This window comes from Danio rerio, chromosome 24 (assembly GCF_052040795.2).
Source record: "Danio rerio strain M-AB ecotype USA chromosome 24, GRCz13ab, whole genome shotgun sequence".
NCBI classification, from domain to species: domain Eukaryota; kingdom Metazoa; phylum Chordata; class Actinopteri; order Cypriniformes; family Danionidae; genus Danio; species Danio rerio.
Window position 1 is genome coordinate 36422399 of NC_141044.1, and position 23258 is coordinate 36445656.

At 37.0% G+C, this 23258-nt stretch overlaps 2 protein-coding genes across 19 annotated transcripts in view; one reads left to right on the forward strand and one right to left on the reverse strand.

Moving 5' to 3' along the window:
* ralylb (RALY RNA binding protein like b) overlaps positions 1-23258 on the reverse strand; it is a 490264-nt gene that overhangs the window by 392443 nt on the left and 74563 nt on the right. For 6 of the 17 annotated variants that reach the window (XR_015525252.1, XR_015525254.1, XR_015525253.1 and 3 more), the window contains one exon: positions 19509-19696. The exons of 3 other annotated variants lie outside the window; for them this stretch is intronic. The gene's annotated coding sequence lies outside the window, so the exon portion shown is untranslated. Of the gene's footprint in view, positions 1-17411; positions 20298-20784; positions 21546-23258 lie in introns of those variants that run through there. 8 more of the 17 variants (XR_015525256.1, XR_015525257.1, XR_015525262.1 and 5 more) reach the window with 6 other exon arrangements.
* Positions 16233-20460, forward strand: LOC137489265 (uncharacterized). Of its 2 annotated transcripts, none has more exons than XM_087309877.1 (3): positions 16233-18918; positions 19357-19515; positions 19625-20460. In XM_087309877.1, the coding sequence occupies exons 1-3, from the start codon at positions 18627-18629 to the stop codon at positions 20419-20421; spliced, it is 1248 nt and encodes a 415-aa protein (XP_087166003.1). In that variant the 5' UTR covers positions 16233-18626; the 3' UTR covers positions 20422-20460. The 2 variants fall into 2 exon arrangements, with proteins under 2 accessions (XP_087166003.1, XP_087166004.1); XM_087309878.1 differs by having other exon boundaries at positions 17435-19272.

Sequence of the window (23258 nt, forward strand, 5' to 3'; positions counted from 1 at the left end):
AAAGTTATGCTTAAATTACATATTCCCAGGTGACCAATAAAATCTGATAGGCCAAAAGCTAAAAAACAAACTAACTAAACAGCATAGCCCAAGCTTACTGGAAATACATATTTCCAAAGTGTATGAGTGTGAGAGTGTATGGGTGTTTACTAGCACTGGGTTGCAGCTGGAAGAACATCTGCTGTATAAAATACATTCTGCTGTGGCGACCCCTGATAAATAAGCTGAAGGAAAATTAATGAATGAATAAACTACATTGCCGGAGGTACATTTCCTTGCAAGTTTCAGATGACAAAACCACTAAATGACGCCATCTACATTATGGCAAATCAAATCAACATAGACATCAAGTTGTTTTGTAGTATTTATTTGGTGTTGTGTAAAGAACTCTCAAAAAATAATCCTATATTCATTAAGTAAATATCAAAAGTGTGAAAATGAACAATAATTGTTGGCGTAATACTGCCCAATTTAATTAATTTGACCTAGAAACCACAGTATATTTTTAGTGCTACAAAAATGTAACCTGAAGCACGTATTTACAATGTTACCAAAGTGTTGCAGCAACATTATTTTTAATGCACAATCCATGAAGTTCGCCTATTGTATGAAATCTCAATGGCTCAAAAATTCCCATTGCACACAGCTATACTTCAAACATTAAACCCACTCTTATTAGCAGTGCTGGTGTCTCATCACGCAGCAGTTCTCCATCAAATAAGGATACAGAAATTACTTTAATCTTATGACATCGCATCTGGTCAGGACACAAAGTGTAGCGTTAACCGAAAACACAAGTGCCAAGTCTATCCATAGGGGGATTCCAAGCAATTCGTGTATTGCAAATTGCTTTGGATAAAAAGCGTCCACTAAATGACAAACTCTGAATTGGCCTGTATTGTCGAGGACACTTGTATCTGTCGGCACTGCTGTGATTATAGGTGTTATATTGCAGGCCAGACACTATTATCCTCAAGTGTACTGTGAACATAAACAATCCATATTCAACACCATATCCAACTCAAAGCCATCAAAAGGCCTGGGTCTGACTGAAGGCATCGAGTGCCCATCGCTGAACGAGAAAATCCACACAGGACAAGAGAATCAATAATCCATAAGTCTGAAAAGAGTCCTGCATTTCAAGAGGAATGGACATATACTAATATGATCATATTGTTAATGTGGGGTCTGCTGCCAAAACCCGATTAACCAGCTATACTGATAAATCTCAATTGCTAGATGTTATTTAAGTATATGGGACAGATGTCATAATTACTGTAAATTTACAGTGATTTAATATACATGTTTTGAATGCAGTAAAAGGGTCTACTTGAGCATTTTTCATAATTATATTCTAAATGTATGTGAAGTCAATTGTTGTATTGTATTGTTATTCAACTTCAGATTGGATCTGGATGAATGGATGGATGGAGATCAGAATGAACATCAGATCAAAATGGATAGATGGGATCGTATCAGGATGGATGGATCATATTGGGATGGATGGATGAGATCAGGATGGATGAACAAATGGATCGGAATCGGATCGGGATGGATGGGCATGGATTGGAATGGATAGATGAGCATGGATTGGATGCTTCAGGATGGATCGGAATAGAAGGATAGATGGGATCAGGATTAGATAGGGATGGATGGATCAAAATGGATAGCTGAATGGGATTGGATCGGGATGGATGGATAGGATCGGATCGGATCAGATCAGGATGGATGGATGGATGGATGGATGGATGGATCGAATCAAGATGAATGGATTGGATCATGTTGGACGAATGGGATCGAATCGAGTGGATGGCTGGGATCGGATCGGTATGTGTGGATGGATGGATGGGATCGGATTGGGATAAATGGATGGATGGATTGGGATCAGGATTGGATCGAGATGGATCAGGATCGAAGGATGGATTGGAATAAATGGATCGGACTGGGATCGGATCAAGATGAATGGATGGGATCGTGATGGATGGATGGGGTCAAATCAGGATGGATGGATGGGAGGGGATCAGATGGATGGATGGATGGATGGGGATCAGATCAATGGATGGATTGGATTGGGATGGATGGGGATCGAGATGGATGGATGGATGGATGGATAAATAGGCATCGGATTAATGGATGGATGGACGGATGGATAAATAGATAGATGGATCGGATCGATATGGATGGATGGATCAGATCGGGAAAGATGGGGTTTGGGATTGTGATGGATGAATGGATCGGATCGATGAATGGATGGTTTGCTGGATCGTATTTGGATGGATGGGGATTGGGATGGATGGATGGATGGAGATTGGGATGGATGGATAGATTAATAAATGAAGCTCTTTGCAATCAAGTGAGGATCTCTCTTCTGTTATCAGTGGCAAATCATAAAGATTTATAATAACAATTCATTTATATTTTAGTATTCTGATCCTTAAAGTGAGTTTTTAATATGTCACCAAATGACTCTTGTTCTAAAATAGGCCTGACGAGATGTTTTGGTGAATAATTATGACATTTTATACTGTAAACATATAGTAGACAATAGTACAGTATTGTTATTATTTGTTCAGATAGAATTACCATAGGCAGATTATCAACAATAATTACCTAGAGACTTATGATTTAGAAAATGAAGACAAACTGTAAATAAATTAAAGCAGTGCTGTGAAATTAATCAGTCGTTTAACATTAAATTACCTAATAATAAATATATTTTATACAGACCTATTATTTATAAATGAAACAAAACAAAATAAATAGTTAAAGTTTCATGAAGCTTGTTAATAAAATTAAAATGGCAAATTGAATAACATCTATGAATAAAATAGGGGGACATTTTTTTAATTAGAAAATTGGGGGAAATGCTACAGATTTCATAGCCCCCTAACAACCACCACCAAAAGCAGTCCACTTTACATTTTTTGCCAAAAACATAAGACATAAAATCCAGTAACAGTGCTCTTTTAGGAAATCCTAAAGACACACTAAACTTGTCAAATCAGCAGAAGTCTTGCTGACTTACTGGCACTCCTCAGCCCATCTCAGTTTCAGCAGGAGGTGGCTTTTAATGAGCTGTTATAGTGCCAACCCATGAGTTGTCAATTTGTCAGTTAAGCTTTGCTCTGCAACTGTTATTTTAGGGTTACTGCACTTTTTCACTGTCCTGCAGAGTTATCAGACTCATTCAGCAGCATCAACCACCTCACCATACTGTAGATACTTCAATAATTAACAGTTAGCTGGAAAGATACAGACTTTAAATTAACCAGATTCAAAGAAATTCAACACACCATACAGTAGGAACTGCTTTAATTAAAATTTAATTTAATTAATTAATTAATTTAATTAATTTAAATTTGATAACTCAAATAATAAATAATAAACATTAAGGAGTTTAATTAATTTAAGCACATATTATGTACACCTATAACTTCAAATCAATGTCTTTTATTGTTCATACTTTTATTTAGGAAAGAAATATTAAGACTTTTAACTTTATTTTTTAGGTCACAATTCATCCTATTAACTTCTGGCTTATTACCTGCCCATTATTAAGATACTAACTGTTCATTAGTAGTTAAAAGTATGATCTTATTTTACATCCAACCCAAGACCTAAACCAACTTCTACCTTACTAACTATTAATAAACAGCTAATTAGTCGTTTATTAAGCTAGAAGTGTCAGTTAACGGTTTGTTAATAGCATGAATTGTGACCTAAACTAAAGTGTTACCTTAACTTTTTTAAAGAATCCTGAAAAAAAACTCTTTCCAGAAAAATAGTAAATAGCTGACATTAAAAATATGACTAAGAAATGTTTCTTGGCCAGCATATATCAGAATAAAATCTTTTATTTCAACAAACTACCAAACACAGGTCTTGTTTACTTCTATAATAGTTCACAATTTATAGATCAAATAAAACTGCTTTGGTATACATAAAAATCCAACTGACCCTAAACCATTATGTAGAGTGGGGGGGAAATAAGTATTCAACATGTCATCCAGTTTTTACCAGATGCTGATGTTTTGAAAACTGTCGGTTGGGTTTAGGGAAGTAGGTGGGCGATGGTCAATCGCTTTTGAAAACAGTATTGGTTGGGTTTAAGGAAGCAGAAGTGTGCATTAATCAATCAGTCAGTCAGTCGACAGAGGTGGATTTAAGCAACAGCAGGTGCGAATGGCACTCGCAAGAGAAATTTGAGATCTCAAAAAGCGTACGCAGCGGCCTCTGGTGGATTTGTGAAAACCTGCAAAAAATCATAGCTCCTGGGACATATTTGTGGCTCTCCAGAAATGTATATAGAGGTACATTTCAGAATGAGCCTGGGTCTGCTTTTTTATACTATAACATGAATGTATCATAAAGAAATATTAAATGTGTCGATGTCTGAGAACTGCAGTTCACTAAAGCCTTTAAGCAGACAGTCTTCAACTTGTTTGTTTTGCTTCATGGCCTTTAGCACTTTTACGAAAAACTTTTTTAAAACCCCTATAGGTAAACTGAATGAGAAAACACTTTCGGAGCACTTCTGCAAAAAGTGGGTGGACACTAATGCACTCTATTATGAATAATGCACAGCCCCGGTGTACAGTACATGCAGTGTTTTTATGCCCAATGTACTTAATGCACAACATTCTCCCTTGTCTATCAAAGACAATCTAATCACAGCTTGTGTAACTTTATTACGACAGAACACCTTTAAGAGTATCCAAGCGCAATTACTGACCCTCGCTATTATTCCACAATCAAATTCAAGCGAAAAATCTAATAAGCCAAACCAGCAGGGAAGCAAAAGCCAGAGTACTTCAATGAAGACGGAGCTAAACACAGCTTTGGGCTTGGGTTTACCTGAATAGGTTTTCTAACTGTAGATTACATCTTTTTGAAGTTCATTTTGAGGTTTTTCCACCCCGCTGTTTCACTTTTTTTTTCTGTACAGAACTGGCAAGCTAATGGCCGAGAGACATCATTTTCAGAGAGATATGACTGAAGCTGTGAAAGAGCTGTGTTTTCTCTCCCCTGCAGGACGAGGTTTAAATAATCGCATTGGTGTAATGGGTTGTGTGGTGTTGATTAATGGTCTTTCTCTGCGTGTCAGGGTTTGTACCTCTGTCTGTGCCCTTTTGAGTGCATTTGTCTCGAGCTGCTGTTTACAGTTTCATGGCTCCACTCACAACGGCGAAAGCGGTGTCCTGGTTGGCTTTTAATGTCCTCTAAAAAAAGAATTTATAATGGGAGGCACTTTCGCTAATCGAAACCGAGGAAATCAAAGTCAGTGAGAATATGAAGCATCATGTTTCACTAACCAAGGGTGTTTTAACTACACTAGAACTGCATGATTAATCATTAAAAAGTATCAAATATTAAAAAAAACTCCCACATAATCATCCAAAATGACAATGATTTGGCTATGTCTGACAAGTACAAACACATTCAGATCTGCATTTGTTCTGCCGCTTTCTAGGTGCATATTTGAAACAGCATCAGTCTTATTGGAACACTCCACTTTTTTTGAAAATAGGCTCATTATACAACTACCCTATAGCTTAGCTTAGCATAGATCATTGAATCAGATTAGACCGTTAGCATAAGCTTAAAAATGACTTAAGAGTTTTGATATATTTCCTGTTTAAAGCTTGACTCTTCTGTTCTTACATTGTGCATTAAGACTGATGGAAATGAATATTGATATGTTATTATTATTATTAATATTAATTGTCACACATAAATGCCAGGGGATGTCAACAAATTCCTTGATCTTTATGTCTGAATGACAGTATAGTTTTCTTTATAAGGATTCTGCCATTTCAGTATTCTTAATTCTTGCTTTGGTGGCAGAGTCCAGACATTAGTCCTGTCTCATCTAGTATGTTGTGCTCAGCTCAAGTTTTCTCAAGTGAACACGCGGTTAATGAGTTCTCACTGGCTGTGTGTTCTAGTCCTGTTTTTTACATGAACACATGCCTTGTGTTGTTTCTTGGTGTGATGTACTCTCTTGTTTATTGTCTAGTTCCACCCTCCTTGTTAACTTATTATTAGTTGATTATTTTCACCTGTTTGTTTGCCAATTATTTCTCCTTTATAGTCTCCTTACATCTACTGTCCTGTGCCAATTCGCCATCTTTCCAGTATCTTGTCTGGAGTTGTGTTCAGTCCTATCCAGTCTTTTCCCTGCCAGCCAGTTTATGTGTTTAGTTACTTTAGTTAATGTTTTCCCCTACAGGGGTGTTTTTGTTCTCCTTTTGTTTTATTTTAGAATTATAAATGCCCCTTTTAGTTCTAAATTTGAGTCCTTCCCCAACCTACAACCGTGACAGCTTATAGCAATTTCCTACCAGAAAATAGCCACATTTTCTGTATCTTTAAAGAGTCAAACTTTGAATATGAAAAATTATCTAAACACTTTTAATTTGTGCATGATACTACTAATGGTCTACTGCGATTATAATATTTATGCTGTAAGCTAAGCTAAAACAGCTCCAGCCAGACCATCTGTTTTTAAAGCCTTGACTGTTTAAAAAACAGATCTTGATATTTGGGTGTCTGGACTACACAAAGAATCAAATAATAATTAATCAATAACTAAAACTCTATCAAAAATAACTATCAACCCAGGGTCATTCTGCTTACGTACTGCCAAATACATCCCAGGAGGTACTTTTTTTTTTTTTTTTTTGTGAGTTCACCAGAGGATGGTGTGTACTCTTTACCAGATTTCTCTTGTGAGTGCTCTTCATACCTGCTTTTCTCGCCTAAATTCAGCAGAGACCGCTGTCAACTGACCAACTGATCAAACGACCGACACCCCCACCCCCTTCCCTAAATCCAACCAACAGTGTTTTCAAACGCAATCCAGAAAAAAAAAAACCCTGATTTTAACCACGCATTCAGATTTTACCACATGCTCACCCTGTTATTTACGTGTTTGTTTTATTTTTTGGCTTTGGTTTTTGTCTAACCTGCACCTGGAATCGTTCTTAGCCAGAGTTGAACCCCATCATCATAGTCAACTCTGCTCTGGGTCTCAAATCCTCCGACGTATGCAACGAGCTACAGGGCAAACTGTTAACAGCAAGAAACTTGTTCTTACGGAGATCGGCTGGCAAGCACAAAAAGCCTCATACCGCCCCGTAGCGTTCGTTTCAAAGACTAAATGCAGCCGTACGTTCCTCAGGCTACATAATTCGTAATCTCCAGAAATGCATATAGGGCTACGTTTTCAAAATGAGCCTATGTTGAATTCAATAATTCAGAACTCAAACAGAATGATTCATACCAGATTTCTAATTGACTTCTTATGCCTAGTTCAGACTGCATGATTTTAGCCCCGATTTTGGCTCGCCGACAGTTTGAGAAATCGCCGACAAATGCCTGAAATCACAGGTAAATCGCTGCTCGTGCACGTGAGTGACAATCACACAGTATGAACTATCAAAGACGCGATCTGAGAGAATCGCCGATGAGTCGCCGATGCCTGCGAGATATTTGGCGTGCTAAATATCTGGAGCTGTCGGCGATTCAAATCATGCCGTGTGAATTGAGTTCAATAACATCAGCGATCGCCTACAGCCAATGAGAGAGCAGCATTCACTTGTGTGTGTGCGTGTACGTATACCCACTGCAGGCCAGCGGGAGGCTGGGGGAGAAGTTAAAAGTGCTCTTTTTCAGTTTATTTGGACCCACGAAATGGAGGGAAAACTAGTGGTTTGACAGGACTCAGGAGCAACCGTGTCTGTTTGACGTTTCATACATAAAGAAATTAGTTTATTATTAACGTTGAGGAGAAATGGCTAATTCCCTTTAAACCCATGTGAGCAAATATGTACATGTTCTACCCTTATTAAAGGCTTCTTTTTCATTATGTAGTTAATAACAAAAGATATACTATGTGTTTTTTGCTGTGAGACGTAGTTTGGACGAAGCTGTCGGCGATTCTTCCTATAGTAAAGTCATGCAATGTGAAAATCCCTGTCGCTGATCCATCTTGTAGTGTAAACAAAGCAGCGACGAAACGCGAGCCCAGATAGTCAAGCAGTGTGAAAACATCTGTGACACGACTACTTTGAAAATCATGCAGTCTGAACTCGGCATTACTGTTTAAGGACAGTAAATGATGTCATTTCATGTGTTTTTGATCCAGAGTAACATCAGCAGAGATCAGTTAGTGTTAAATGTTGTTTTATGCGGACCTTTAAAGTGGCTTCAGCTATAGATTTCTGGGTGCGCTAAAGAGTAGAGCCTGTGGTTATGCTGGCAGTTGAAGAAGCACTATTAAAACTAGTGTTGCTTTATTTACCAATAGTTACTCTGTATATAGATCTCTTTAAGTCAACAACATAATAAAAAACTACGAAAACTATGCTTACAACCACAGGTCAAGATATTAGTTCAAACCACACAACCTTTCTGTAGCATCCACTATTGATTGCTGGTGGTTTCAGAAAGACAGAATCACTGAACAACATTGAAAACAACAAAACTTGCAACACTAGTTTGCTAATGATGCTTCTGGGAAACACACCCCGGCTTTGTACTTCAGTCTGCGTTATTCTTTTGAGCCAAATAGACTCAGGAAGGGATAAAACAAATGGTTTAATACTCCAATAAAGATCAAAAACATAAAGTGATTAAAATAAAAAAACTGCTTTTTTTCTACAAACTCCAGTTCAATATTAGACAAATCTATCGACATTTGTTTTAATCTACTGTCACAGTTTGAATGGTAAACTGCATGCAGAAGAACACGCGTCTACATTTCAAACAGCCATCAATCTCCCCGGTGTCAGATCAGCATGAGATATTGAAAACATTCTTTGAATTGTAAGCTACTCGCTAATGTGTCAGGCGTACGACATTCATAAACCCGCTGCTGTCTACATTCTTAAAATCAACTGTCTCCGGCTGGCTTTTTTTTTCGTCTGTCTTTTTTTTTTTTTTTTTTTGTCATTTCTCCAATCTTGAGATGGAATGGAAAAGTAGTAATTTTCTTTCTTGGCATTCATGGTGGTCTTTAGACGTCAAGACAGTCAGGAGATTTTATTATTATTTTTTCCAATCATAATCATGGCAAAAACACTTCACTTCTGTCTTTTAGAGCCACACACGCATCAGATTTTTTTTTTTCTCCCAGCCTCCTTTTGATGCCTGGACAAGCTCGGGCTGATCAAAGGCACAATCTATCCTAAGAAGTTACCAACAAATTCATCTACGCAGCACACACACAGAGGCACATTTTAATCTGAATGTGGATCAAAGCATCTACAGATGTTTTAGAACAGGAAAAAGAATCATCCTTGCAAGCTTTGAAACTGAAATGTAACAAGATGGTAACTATTTATGAGCAAAATGAGAACATTTGATTATTTAAAAATACAAAAGTCTACCTGATCTTCTCTCCCCACCATTCTAGTTATTAAATGACAATTAGAAATAGATTAAAAATGTCTGAAATACAAACCTTTTTTAGGTTTAGAAATGCAATTGTTATCAGAATTGGAGTTGGTATTAAATGTTTACTTCTTATTGGTGCTATTTTGTCATTTGGATTTATGATTATGATACATTTAATGTTATTCCCCTCTAATATCTACTCATCACTGTTATAAGGATGTGGTTTGGATGTGTACGGTACATGAATTAAAGCCCACATGGAAGTTATTCATTTTCTTGTCGGCTTAGTCCCTTTATTAATCTGGGGTCGCCACAGCGGAATGAACCGCCAAGTTATCCAGCAAGTTTTTATGCAGCGGATGCCCTTCCAGCCGCAACCCATCTCTGGGAAACATCCACACATACACACACACACACACACACACACACTCATACACTACAGACAATTTAGCCTACCCAATTCACCTGTACAGCATGTCTTTGGACTGTGGGGGAAACCGGAGCACCCGGAGGAAACCCACGCGAACACAGGGAGAACATGCAAACTCCACACAGAAACGCCAACTGATCGAACCAGCGACCCAGCGACCTTATTGCTGTGAGGCGAACGTGCTACCCACTGCGCCACTGCATCGCCACATGGAAGTTATGTAACACATTATTAATTCAAGGGAATAAAAACCTTCATGACCAAAAAAATAATAATCTTTGCAACCTTTAAAAACGGAAATTTAATAGGATGGTAACTAATTATGAGCAAAACGAGGACATTTGATTATTTAAAAATACAAAAGTCTACCTGATCTTCTCACCGCCATTCTATTTAATAAATGACAATTAGAAATAGATTAAAAGGGTCTGAAATACAAGCTTTTTTGGTGCTATTTTGTAACTTGGATTTATAATTATGATACATTTAATGTTGTGTAATTCCCCTCTAATGTCTACTCACTTTTGCTGTTGTTTGGATGTGTAAGGTAGATGAATTAAAGGCCACATGGATGTTATGTAACATATTATTCCTTCAAGAGCATGAAAACCTTCATGACCAAAACAAAAATCATCCTTGCAACCTTTGAAACTTAAAGTTAATGTAATGGTAACAATTTCTGAGCAAAATGAGATCAATTGATTATTTAAAATACACTACCTGACAAAAGTGTCAGGTATCATTTCCAAGTTTTAGGAACAACAAATATTAACTTGACTTCTAGTTGATCATTTGGTATCAGAAGTGGCTTATATATAAAGGCAAAGGCCTCTAGATTACGCTTATTTTACCAAAATAATATATGATCAGGTCTTGATTTTTAATTATTAAATTAGGACAGTAAGGTCTGACTTTGCTCAGACAAAATTCTTGTCACTTAACAGAAATAATGTATAGTATAGAATATAAAGTCATGCTGCAGAAGAAAAAAGAATGAATATTGTGTATGACTCCCATGAGCTTGGAGGACTGCATCCATACATCTCTGCAATGATTTAAATAACGTATTAATAAAATCATCTGGAATGGCAAAGACAGCATTCTTGCAGGACTCCCAGAGTTTATCAAGATTCTTTAGACTCATCTTAAATGTGTCCAGTTTACCCCAGACATGCCTAATAATGTTTATATCTGGTGACTGGGATGGCCAATCCTGGAGCACCTTGACCTTTTTTGCTTTAATGAACTTTGATGTGGAGGCTGAAGTATGAGAAGGAGCGCTATCCTGCTGAAGAATTTGCCCTCTCCTGTGGTTTGTAATTAATGGACAGCACAAATGTCTTGATAGTCTGATGGTGTGTCTCTCGCAAACACCCATACTGAATGTGTCCCCAAACCATGATTTTTCCTTCACCGAACTTGACTGATTTCTATGAGAATCTTGGGTTCATGCTGGTTCCAGTAGGTCTTCTGCAGTGTTTGTGATGATTGGGATGCAGTTCAACAAGTGAAGTTTATTTATAAACAAATTTCAAGAGGATCACGTGCTTATGATTGTTCACAGCTGTTCCGACTTTAGCTAACGACTGATTATCCTATCAGACGATCCTTAACTCACTATAGATAACCAGACTTTTCTCATCTCAATATCTTCGTCTTAAAGAAACCCTCCCATCTAACCCTACTTTCCCTTCTTTCAAACGGCTGTCACGGTGGCCAGCAATTAACGCTGTTGCCTCACAGCAAGAATGCCCCTGGTTTAATTCCTTTCCAAACCAGACGGCATCTCTGTGCGGAGTTTGCTCGTTCCCCCCGTGGTCGCGTGGGTTTTCCCCGGGTCCTCCGGTTTCCTCCCACAGTTCAAAAACAAGCTCTATAAACAATTAATCCAAATACATTAGCTAAACTCGGAGTACACCTTTCAGCATCCATATCTGACACTTAGCTACAACAAGCAAGAGGGGGAGTCATCGAGATCTACCTGAGCTTAAACTCCCCTCTCGCCCTGCAACGGGAGGGAGCCCAGGGCTTGAGGATCTTATAAGCTCAGGGTTCTCTCCCGGGACAGCATGCCAAACTAGCTTTATTATCGATCATCAGCTAAGTGTGAACTCTTAAAATGATTCATCGGAAAGATAGACCTTCTGCTACTTTTCCAAATTATCAACTAGAAATCCAAGTTATTAATTGTTGCATTTAATATGTTATGTAATTTCTCTTTAATATCTACTCTTCAGTTTTGTGGTGAGGATGTTGTTTGGATGAATTAAACACCACATGAAAGTTATGTAACATATTATTCATTCAAGAGCATGAAAGCCTTCATGACCAAATCCATCCATGAAACGGCACAATACAGCATCCTTGAAAATCTCGAAAGTTTGGTTCAGAACTTTTTTTATGCACAGATCTGAGTCAGACAGACAGACCGGCAATGCTGAACATCAAAGAATGTACGAATGTATGAATGTGTAATGCACTATCATCAACCTGTGAGCACGGATTTATATCCTGTGATGACACACATCTCAAAAATATATTGCTACCCTACAGTGAATCACAGCCTTCAACAATGACACATGTATTGAAGTGAGTGCTGAATCATCCTTGAGCTAACTAGAACAAAGCCAGCCTTCTGCTAAAGTAAATGTGCTTGATGTATTAGACCACAATGATAAAACTTCCTGCCCAATTTATTGACTGCATGTTCATCCCTGTAAATATGCTTTGACATAACCTGCATTGTATAAAGTGCTATATAAATACTTTTGGAGCATATTGTTTGACAAAACAATACCGTATGGTGTTTATAGTTGACAAGGTCAAACTAAATGAGATTTAAGAAAGTCTGCATCGTGGCTTTACACTTTCTTAAAATAAAGGCCTTGATTAAAATGTATATTTTTTTATATTGCACTACACTCAAAAGTATAAATATGTTTGCTGCAAGTTAAAACTACATGTTTAAAATGAGCTGAAACACTATCCTGGAGATTTTGGGGGGAAACTTAATAATTTTACATAGCTACGTTAACATTAAGTATTTGTGTTGGGACAACATCGCTCTCTAAGGTGTTCTGGCATAGACCTATTAGCCATTCCCAGAACATGTGTTAGGGCTAAGGGCCCTGTCATGTACGCGGCGCAATAAGGCGCAAGACGTGTTTTCCCCGACATGTTGCTATTTTCAGACCAGCGCAACCTTAATTTTCCAATTTTCTACCACGTTGTTTAAATAGCAAATCCATTTATGCCACTTTGTGAACTCATGGGTGTTCTGGTCCAGCGCAGTCCAGCGCAGAGCGCGTTAATTGTGCACCTCGCCTACACATAGCTTAATACTCACAGGATGTACAGCAATACACAAATGAAGAGTTTAAAAAATGCCTCTAAATGCTGTCTGAAATGTTCCTCTAAAATGAGCATTTTTAGCTGCCTCCTGTGTGTATGTTCAGTAATATTACTTTTATGGCAAAGAATAAGTCCTTTTCCTGGTCTTGAAGGTAAAATATCTCAACAAAAACAAAGGAGGCTGAGAAAAATTTTCATTTTCGATGGAAATTTCAGATGGCACTTATCATCGTATCTGAACTCTTCAAACATCTTCACAAATGAAACAGAATTCAAGGATTAAAATGTATATTTTTTTTAAATTACAACTTTCTACAAAAAACACTGCCTCCATGCCTTCATCTTAGGGTGCTTTTTTCAGTTAATTCACACAACTTGCTTTTGTAAAATGTTATTATTAGTATTTATTATATGCATATTTATTTTGTTTTATTAAAATCAAGCTTAGAAATCAATTATGTAGGCTAAAGGATGTCTTCAATGGAGTATACAACACCATTGCCTTACTCCACGAAAGAGGAAAAAAAAATTAAGTAAAACGGCTGAATGGAGGCTCATTCTTTATCCTTGCACTACAGATGGCCTGTTTAACTGTTTTCTCGCTAGTGAAGTGTTCAGTTTTTCCACTTACAAAGTCCGCCATGTAAATGGAAAATGAGCCATGGTGCGACGCAACTGACTCCTAAAGGGAATGGAAGATGAGACTCTGATTGATTTAATGCACATTATTCTCAAACACACCCATAACTCATTACGAGAATAAGCAGAACTCTGTTAGGCCGTGGCGCAAAGCATATTTTTCCATCCTTAAAATAGATAAAAATCCTTTTGCACCCTGCGCTTTAGACTTTGCACCTAGATCATTAAAATAGAGCCCTAAAGGTGACTGTGCCTACTGCGTTATGGTCCCAAGGCTCTGGACCCCTCTCTCTCTAGCACTGAGAACTCTGGGATCAGACATCTTTTTAGCCAAGCTTTTAATTAACAGTATGGTGAGCTGGTGAGATTGGTGTTTTTGTACTTGGATTTTTAACTTGTTTTGATGTTTTTCTTCTATTCATTTGTTCTTTTTTTACCTGTTTTCCGGTTTTCTTGTATTGTAAAGCACTTTGTGACTTAATGAAAGGTGCTATATAAATAAACCTTTACTTACTTAGCATGAATGAATCGAGTGGAACTCTGCATTTTTTGGTGTATGAAAAGTTAGTGATTTTCTAAAAGAAATGTTTACTATCATAACCTGTTCATTATAATAGAATAAAAATGAGAAAAAAAATATTAGTATTACAGAAGAAAGATTTTAGATGGGTTTCAGCTGGAAGGGCATCCGTCATCTAAAACATGTGCTGGATAAGTTGGCGGTTCATTCCACTGTGGCGACCTCGGATTAATAAAGGGACTAAACCGAAAAGAAAAATGAATGAATGAAAGATTTTAGACATAAAATATCTCAGCTTCTTCAAATAAAATTAATTAAAACAATGGTTTAGCATCTATCGAAAAAAAATTACAATTGAGTATTCAATTAGCATATTAGAATAATTTCTAAACGATTAAAAAGGAAATTCACATAAAAAATATACTCAAACAGAGGTATTTAAATTTACCAGAACCTAGTCAGGGACATCTAGTTACTGGCATACCCCAAGGCTGAGTATTCAAACCACTTTTCTTATCCAGGCTTTTCTCAACCCTGTTGTGTTGATGATACTCAACTCTACCTCTAATTCTAGCCTGATGATCCAACGATAACTGTTTGCATGCCAGAACGCCAAACAGATGGACCATCATCTTTAACTCAGCCTTGTCAAGAAAGAATTGATTGTAGATTCAGCCAACCCAAAATTTTCACAAATTCTCCAACTGTCATCAACATTTATCCATTTGGCCATAGAAGAAGTAGTCTCCCAAATAAGCCTGCTTTCTCAAAAAGATTTTTTTGTTTTTCAATTTCTATGATTGATTGGGAGTTTTGCATTATGGTCCTTTCCAACAAAATCATTAAAATGTTTTTTTTATTTATTTATTTTTTAATCATTATTAAAAAACTGCTTTTATTTTAGTCCAAATAACCCTTGAACTGCCTGCACCAGATGGTTGAACTGAAAACAGATGTTTTGAATAATGGTTTATGCACACAGCATTGTTGGTTTACAAAAAAAATCTAACATAATCCTGCTACACTTGATTTTGGTTTTATTGTTTAAAAAACATTAAATGAGAATCTGAAATATTTTATGGCATATTTCAAAAAATAAAGATGATTAATTAGGTTTTAAAAATGTTTTATTTTAAAAAAGTTGGTCTTACACCTTATATTTAGAGATTTTTTATAGTATATGTATTAATTCAGGTACTTTTAACATAAACCAGCATATCAGCGACCTTAGGAGTTAAGAAATGCAATACAAATTTTTTTTTTTCTTGGTGAAGAAGTTAAAGGGATACAAATAAGGGTAATACTTTATTTTGATGATCCCTATTGCACATTTTGTTGACTAAAAATTGCATTGCAACTACATGCTAATTACTTCTCATTTGAGTATTGGTAGACTGCCTGCTTAATATCTGCTGATACTACTTCTTCAACATTTAACTGACTATAAGAAATTTTACAAGTACATATCAACTTACACTAACCCCTAACCTAATAGTCTATTGTAACCTAAATTCAACAAAATACTAGGGATGTAACGGTATTGTAAATACCGTCATACCACAATATTATTTTTTTTTTAAAAAGTCGCATGACTCGGTAAAACTATAGGTCTTCTGAGAAAATTTGCTCAGGCGAATGAAGCGAACGGGAGGTACCGGAAACTACAATTCCCATCAGCCCAGGCTTGGCCATAATCCCTTGCGGTCTGTTGTCGCTACAGATCCAGTAATGCAGAAATGGAGTGTGCTGCTAGAAGCGGGGATCAAAAAGAGCTGGAAAACCCTAAAGCGGGTGTTGTCGCCGCGCGCGTACTGAATAGTGGTGTTGTCGCGCGAGTTCTTATCAGCTGTGTTGTCGCGCGCGTACTGAATAGCTGTGTTGTCGCGCGCGTACTGAATAGCTGTGTTGTCGCGCGCGTACTGAATAGCTGTGTTGTCGCGCGAGTCCTTTTCAGCTGTGTTGTCGCGCGAGTCCTTTTCAGCTGTGTTGTCGCGCGCGTACTGTAAAGCGGGGACGGAGGGTATGTCGCGTCGCGGGGGCACTTTTGATCATTTTGGAAGGGAACTTTCTATCCAAGACTAAAAAGGGCATGTGCACTGCACAGGTTGAGCACTGTGTGTGCACGTGCCTGCAAGTTGGGGAATACGACTAATCAGTCATGGGGACTGCAGAAACACAGCACACTGTTCAGATTGATGCAGACATGAGATCTCTATCTCACTCATGGTTTGTCCTCTCAAGTGGGGGAAAGACAATGCACAACGTTACCCACTGCTGTCAACCTGGGCCAAGTCATATCTCTCTTGTCCCAGAAACCTCAGTCCCAAATGAGAGGGGTTTTTTCTGTTGCAGGGGACATTGTAAATACCCAGAGATACCAGCTTTTACCAGATTATATTTATATGATAATTTTCCTTTAAACCCATCTCTATCTAAGTGAGTGAGTGATTAAATGTTGAATGTGATGAGTTTTCAACAATACTAAATTGAAACTTAATTTTTTTACATGGTTTAATATTTTTTTGTTATTAAAATTGAAGTTCCTGTTTCAAAGCTTACAGATAGATGACTAATTTGTATGTCATTGACACTTTTGGCACTTTTTTGGAGTATTTTCATAAATTTTGTTTTTTCCTGTAAATGATTCAATAAATACCGTACCGTGACATTCATACCGAGGTATTACCGTACCGTGAAATTCTGATACTGTTACATCCCTACAAAATACGTTAAAACAATTACATAAAAAACGAAAATATTTATAATAATTTTTTTCTTCAACTGTATTTTTCATCTTTAATAGACATTATTACAAGTTTTTCAGATCTGTTCTATCTGTTTATCTATTTATTTAAAATAAACTACAGACTCTTTATTATTTTAAAAGATATTTGTCTGCACTCTTTTAATTGTATTTTTGCAATAACTTACTGGCAGTACTGTTAGTCTTGCTGCCAGCAGGTTACAGCAACTGCTTTTTTACAGTAACTTACCTGTAAATCTGTTTTACAGTAGCAGGACTCTACCCCAATTTCATTTTACAGTAAAGTAGCCTTACCACAACTTCTTCTTAAGGTAAAATGCCATTTAACACATTTAATATTACAGTATGACAGTTTTACAGTACTTCAGTATTACACTAGCAGTACAAACCCTGTATTTTTAGTATGTGTTATTGTATTTAAAATATTCATATTAAGTTTTTTTCATGAACTGTCTCATTTTTGTCTTCAACTACAGTAGCAGTACTTAATTACTTTAGTTACAGTAGAATACTGCAAATTCCTAATATGCAGTAAAGTTCCTGTGAAATTTGATGACAATGATTACAGTACATAATATTTGACTAGATATTTTTCGAGATACTAGTATTCAGCTTAAAGTGATATTTAAAGGCTTAACTAAGTTAATTAGGCAAGTAAGAGTAATTAGGCAAATTATTGTAAAATGACGGTTTGTAGATCAAAAATAAAATATTGCTTAAGAGGCTAATAATATTGACCTTAAAATGTTTTTTAACAAATCTAAAACTGTTTTTACTCTAGTCGAAATAAAACAAATATGACTTTCTCCAGAAGAACAATATTATAGGAAATACTGTGAAAAATGACTTGCTCTGTTAAATCAATTGGGAAACATTTAAATAAAACTAAAATTAATAATAATAATTTGGACAGCAACTGTATTTTTCATTAATAATTCACATTATTACGAGTATTTCAGTTCTGTTCTATCTGTTTATCTATGTATTTAAAAGATTCTACATTAGTTTAACAGAGATTTGCTCCTTTGTTTGTCTGCACTCCTTTTATTGTTTATAAATGTCAGCACTGTTCCCAGAAAGTTACAAAAACTGCATTGCAGTTCTGTATTTTTGTAACACCTTATTTAAAATGTATTTATGAAGGGAGTTTTGTTGTTTGAGTTTCACAAAACCTTTTTTTTTTTGAGTCCTCTGCCATCAAATATATCAATTTCTAATTAATTATTATTTAAAACTCACAAATAAAACAGCTTTGATTACTTATAAAGGAGGTTATCCAGCTGAGATGTGTATTAATGTACTTTTAATTCATCCTCAGTCATTTCTCCTAGAAAGAAAACATCTCAGAGAAGTGTCCTGTTGCCATAGTTACCGTTTAGAATCATCATTTAGAACGCGTTCCGAGCTGTACGTAGAGCCGTGCAGCACTCTGAAAACTCAGTTTGCAATAGTGTCTTAGAGGTTGTAGCAGTGTTTGTGTCTGACATCGACTAAACAGCTTTCCTAGTGAAAAACTTAAGCTATTCATGGCTTTTCAAACTAGCGGAGCTATTGGTGATTTGCTGATGTCCGAGCTACATACCCCGAAGTTTTTTGACAATCCACGGTGTAAGACCGAGATTGCCATCGCTATGACTGCGGACCAGAAATATCCCAGTGACACACCGTCAACAATGTGTTTCCAACTGGAGGACGACCAATCGAGAATGGAGGAACCAGTGGTGAAGCCGAAGAAAAAGAGCTTCTTTAAACTGCCCTCTTTCCTCAGAGCTCACCCGAAAAATGTGCAGTCCAGTCAAACACCTGACAGCTCCAATGGTGAGCAGTATTTAGGCCTACATTGTAAAGGGTTTCCCTGATATGAGATTATTTAAACCACATTCTATACAGTTTGAGGATTAATTCACCCAAAATATTACAATTCTGTTATTAATTGCTCAACCTCTTGTAGTTCCAACTCCATGAGACCTTCCTTAATCTTCTGGACACAGATGAATATATCTTAGATTAAATTCGAGAGCTTCATATAAGTTGTTGCAAACAATTTATATGTGTTGAATTTAAGCAAACAAATCAAATTTAGTAATATTCAACCTAATTTGTTTGTTTAAATTCAGCCCAAATAAATTGTTTACAAGCACTTAACTTAAAAATAAATGTTGTAAATCCAAGGTACATTTTTGAATATTGTTTTTCTTTGTATTTCCTCTCAAATGACTGTGGAAAAGTGTGTACTACAATTGTTTCTTTTAACAGATGAGCTGAAAGAAAAGAGGAAGAAAAAGAGCCGGCTGGCGTCGTTCTTCAGAGCGTGCAGAAAACACATGAAGATCTCTTGCCTCACGTCCAACAAAGAGGAGATGGAGGAGGAAGAGCAGAAAGTGCTCCCAAACTCTCCAGACAAAGGCACTGATGGTAAATAAACACATCAGTCTATAATGCTATTAATACATTGTATTCTTCACACAGACATCTTGAAAATGACAGTGTAAAATATGTATCCACTTCATTTCTCCTGTAACAGATGACTCTCTGTGCTGCTCCACGTTTGAGATCTGTCTGGATGTGAATTCTGTCGTCATTCATGAAATACGCTCTGTGGAGGACGAGATGGACGTCAGTAAAGGAGAAATCACACTGACACACACTGACTTATCCTGCAGAGAACAAGAGGAGGAGAAGGAGGACAGGATTATGGAGGAGGAGGTGAAAGACAAGAAAAAGAGAAGGAGAAGGAAGAAAGTGGAAAAGGTGGAGGAGCCAGTGATGGAGAAAGAGGAGGAAAAGATTAAAGAGGAGGACGGAGGGAAAGAGAGAAAGATAAAAGAGGAGGAAATACATGAGACAATGATGGAGAAGGAGGTGGACAAGATTGAGGAGGAGGATGGAAGGAAAAAGAGAAGGAGAAGGAAGAAAGTGGAAAAGGTGGAGGAGCCAGTGATGGAGAAAGAGGAGGAAAAGATTAAAGAGGAGGACGGAGGGAAAGAGAGAAAGATAAAAGAGGAGGAAATACATGAGACAATGATGGAGAAGGAGGTGGACAAGATTGAGGAGGAGGATGGAAGGAAAAAGAGAAAGAGAAGGATGAAAGAGGAGAAAAAGGAGAGAAGGAGCAGGAGGAAAGAGGAGAAGGAGATGAGCAGGATAAAAGAAGAGAAGGAAAGTGAGGAGAATGAGGAGGACATTGAGATGATGGACTTGAAAGTGGAGATAAAGGATGAGGAGGAGGTGAAGAAGAGAAACAGAAAGAGGAAAATCAGCAGCAGGATGAGCAGGAGAATGATGAGAAAGAGAAATAAGAGGAGGAGAATGAGAGGATGATGGAGGAGGTGGAGAAAAACAATAAAAGATGCATTCAAATTCTTTTGTCCCCGTCTGTTTTGTTCATCTGTTAAAATATCTGATTAAAATGAACTCTTGGTGTTGTAAATAAACTGAAAAAGATAATAATAATCAGCAGCAGGATGACGATGAGGAGGAGAAGTAAAAGGAGAAGGATAAGAAGATGAAACAGGAAAATGTTTAAAAAAGTGTAACCTGCCGCTGGGCCCCTAAATTACCAGGGCCCTATGCACTCTGTCACCTTAAGACGCAGCTTCACACACACACATGCACGCACGCACATACGCACACACACACACACACTGTTACAACCGGGGAGGGAGTGACAGAGACAACTGGAGGTAAGATCCAATATGCAGGTTTATTCAGCGTCAGGCAAGCAATGGTCAAATCAGGTGTAAACATGTATGTGTAGGCAAATCCAGAATTGTACACTGTAAACGATTTCTTGTTAAATTAACAGTAAGTTACTGGCAACAATTATCCAGTAGCTGCTGTATTTCATAAAACAGTAACATTACTGTTATACTAATTACTTTAGTATTACATTTACTGTAAAATGTAATACATCATTTTACTGTTTTCTTTTTATACTGTAACACCAATTACAGTAGTGATACACATACTGTACTGCAAAACTGAAAACAGTATTTTACTGTACATTTTTACCATGCAGAACTACGGTATTTTAACGTTACTTTCATTATTACTGTATAGTATTTTACAGTTATTAAATGTTATTTTATTGTATTTAATATTGCTACTTTATAATGAGCAAAAAAAGGTTCAAAAATTGCACAAATGTTATTTAAACTGTTCAAGAAATACAAGAAAAATTAAGAAACTGAAACTTTAACTTTACAATAAAAGGTTATTGTGTAAACCCCACTGAAACAGTAGCAATTATTCAATATAACGCAACAGAACACTAATGAACAATTAATGAACAATTGATCATTAAAATTAGTCAACAATTAATGTATCAAAAAGTATTACAATTTTAAAAACAGATGAAAATACTGCTACAAGACACGAAATGATGAAGGCCAAATTATGTTGTGGAAAAGGGACAGTGAAAAAGGGCAGGAGCACTTCTGATGATCCTACAAAAATGACAGGCAAAATCAATCACTGGAGTAAAAACTTATCATGCCTCAAATTATTTCATTCATTCAGAAACCAAACACCGCACTGCTGCTTTATATATAAAACACTTTTTTATCGTTTTTGTTGGCAAAATACAGATTGTTGTCTATTTACAATTACACCAACCTTAATGGGGAAAAGATCATTAAGCCATAAAAATTATACCCGATAGGTCCCGAGTCCGACAGGTACAGTTTGATTGACAGCTTTATAAAGCCCAAACCCATTTACAGCCCGACATTATTCAAATGTGCTCATGCACACAGCTCTATTGCATTTTTTCAAGAATGAGTCATTTATATGTTTTAACATCATTTATTCGTAACAAACGTAGACTAGGCTATATGCCACTTAAAAGTTGGAACAAAGAAATTAAGTAAGTCCTCTGTAACATCGTAACATATCAGCTCTCTATAGGTCTAGGTACATGCACTAAGCCTTTAAATTGGCCAACACACAAATGAAAAAAAATCTTTCTTAACAAATCAAATTAAAATAAACTCTAAATGATGACGGGTATTTTGGCAATAACGAAATTAAGATAAAGGCTCTGCAAGGTTTGTTTCTCAACTTCTCTTCACAATCTGGCATTAGGGCGGCGGTGAAGCTGAATATTAAAAGAATAATGCCACCGTTAGCCTGTATACTCTGTCTACATAATGATTATATGGTTTAATTAATATTTATTTATAATTGAAAAACCCTTTACTCACCAAGATTAGGCTACGTGTGTTTGTGGAGGAACATTTAAATCCACAGGCTTTAACGCAGTCCTGCGCTCACGAGGTCCAGCAGCTGAACACCCTTTCCTGCTGCTACAGGCCGAGATACAGAGTTCTGATCTGGCTGATTTTGCAAGTTTTGGGTAGGATTGTTTGTTCATCTTCTACCAGTCAGGAACATCCATTTAATTTTCCATGACAGCAGTTTCACTGTAGCGAGAGGCCTCGTCTTTTTACCTGTCAGCTTGCGGTTTAGGGCTCTACCGTAATACTCAGTGTATGAGCGACCGCGAAATACCTGGCTGGAATGCGCTCTTTCTGAGCTAGTGACTGGCTTGACCGCCGTAATAATTCGCTTTTTTTACTACTTCGTCATCATTTGTTTCACCTTTGCAGGGATGGATTTTAATGCAGGGATTTGGATTTTTTCGGGTCTCACCGGGTTCGGGCAAAGATCTTCAGCTCTAATGCAGACCTCTCGTTCATATTAACCACGTCTCCCTTCTGTTCAGTCGAAATTGCCAAACTGCAGGACACTTTGAAGCGCGACACGTGACGTCACCTCTCCCTCTCCCCCTCCCTCTCCCTCTTCCTCTCTCTCTCTCCTCCACACTGTCCCGTGTAACAACCACACATACGTTTTTGTAGGCATTAAATAAAGGATATTTAATATTTTATGACGGTATAACGGTATTGAAACTGACACCGTTGCTATTTTTAGATCCCGCGGTATACCATAATACCGAAATACCGCCCAAGCCTAGTATGTTAAAAATTAAGTCTCATCTTAACTTAATGTCTGACTCTGTATAGCTTGAATATCTGATTCCATGACCACACTAGCGCTTCCACGAATTTAAGAGGGGTGAACACAGTTAATTCTGACCTTAAGAGGCTACATATTTAAAATAAATAAATAAAATAATCTAATTTAACGTGACTAATGTT

Bases quoted from the DNA above. Each gene is read 5' to 3' on its own strand.
- LOC137489265 (XM_087309877.1), top strand. From the start codon at position 18,627: ATGGCTTTTCAAACTAGCGGAGCTATTGGTGATTTGCTGATGTCCGAG. The intron at 18,919-19,356 runs GTGAGCAGTATT...TTCTTTTAACAG, and splicing joins AACACCTGACAGCTCCAATG to ATGAGCTGAAAGAAAAGAGG. The intron at 19,516-19,624 runs GTAAATAAACAC...CTCCTGTAACAG, and splicing joins TCCAGACAAAGGCACTGATG to ATGACTCTCTGTGCTGCTCC.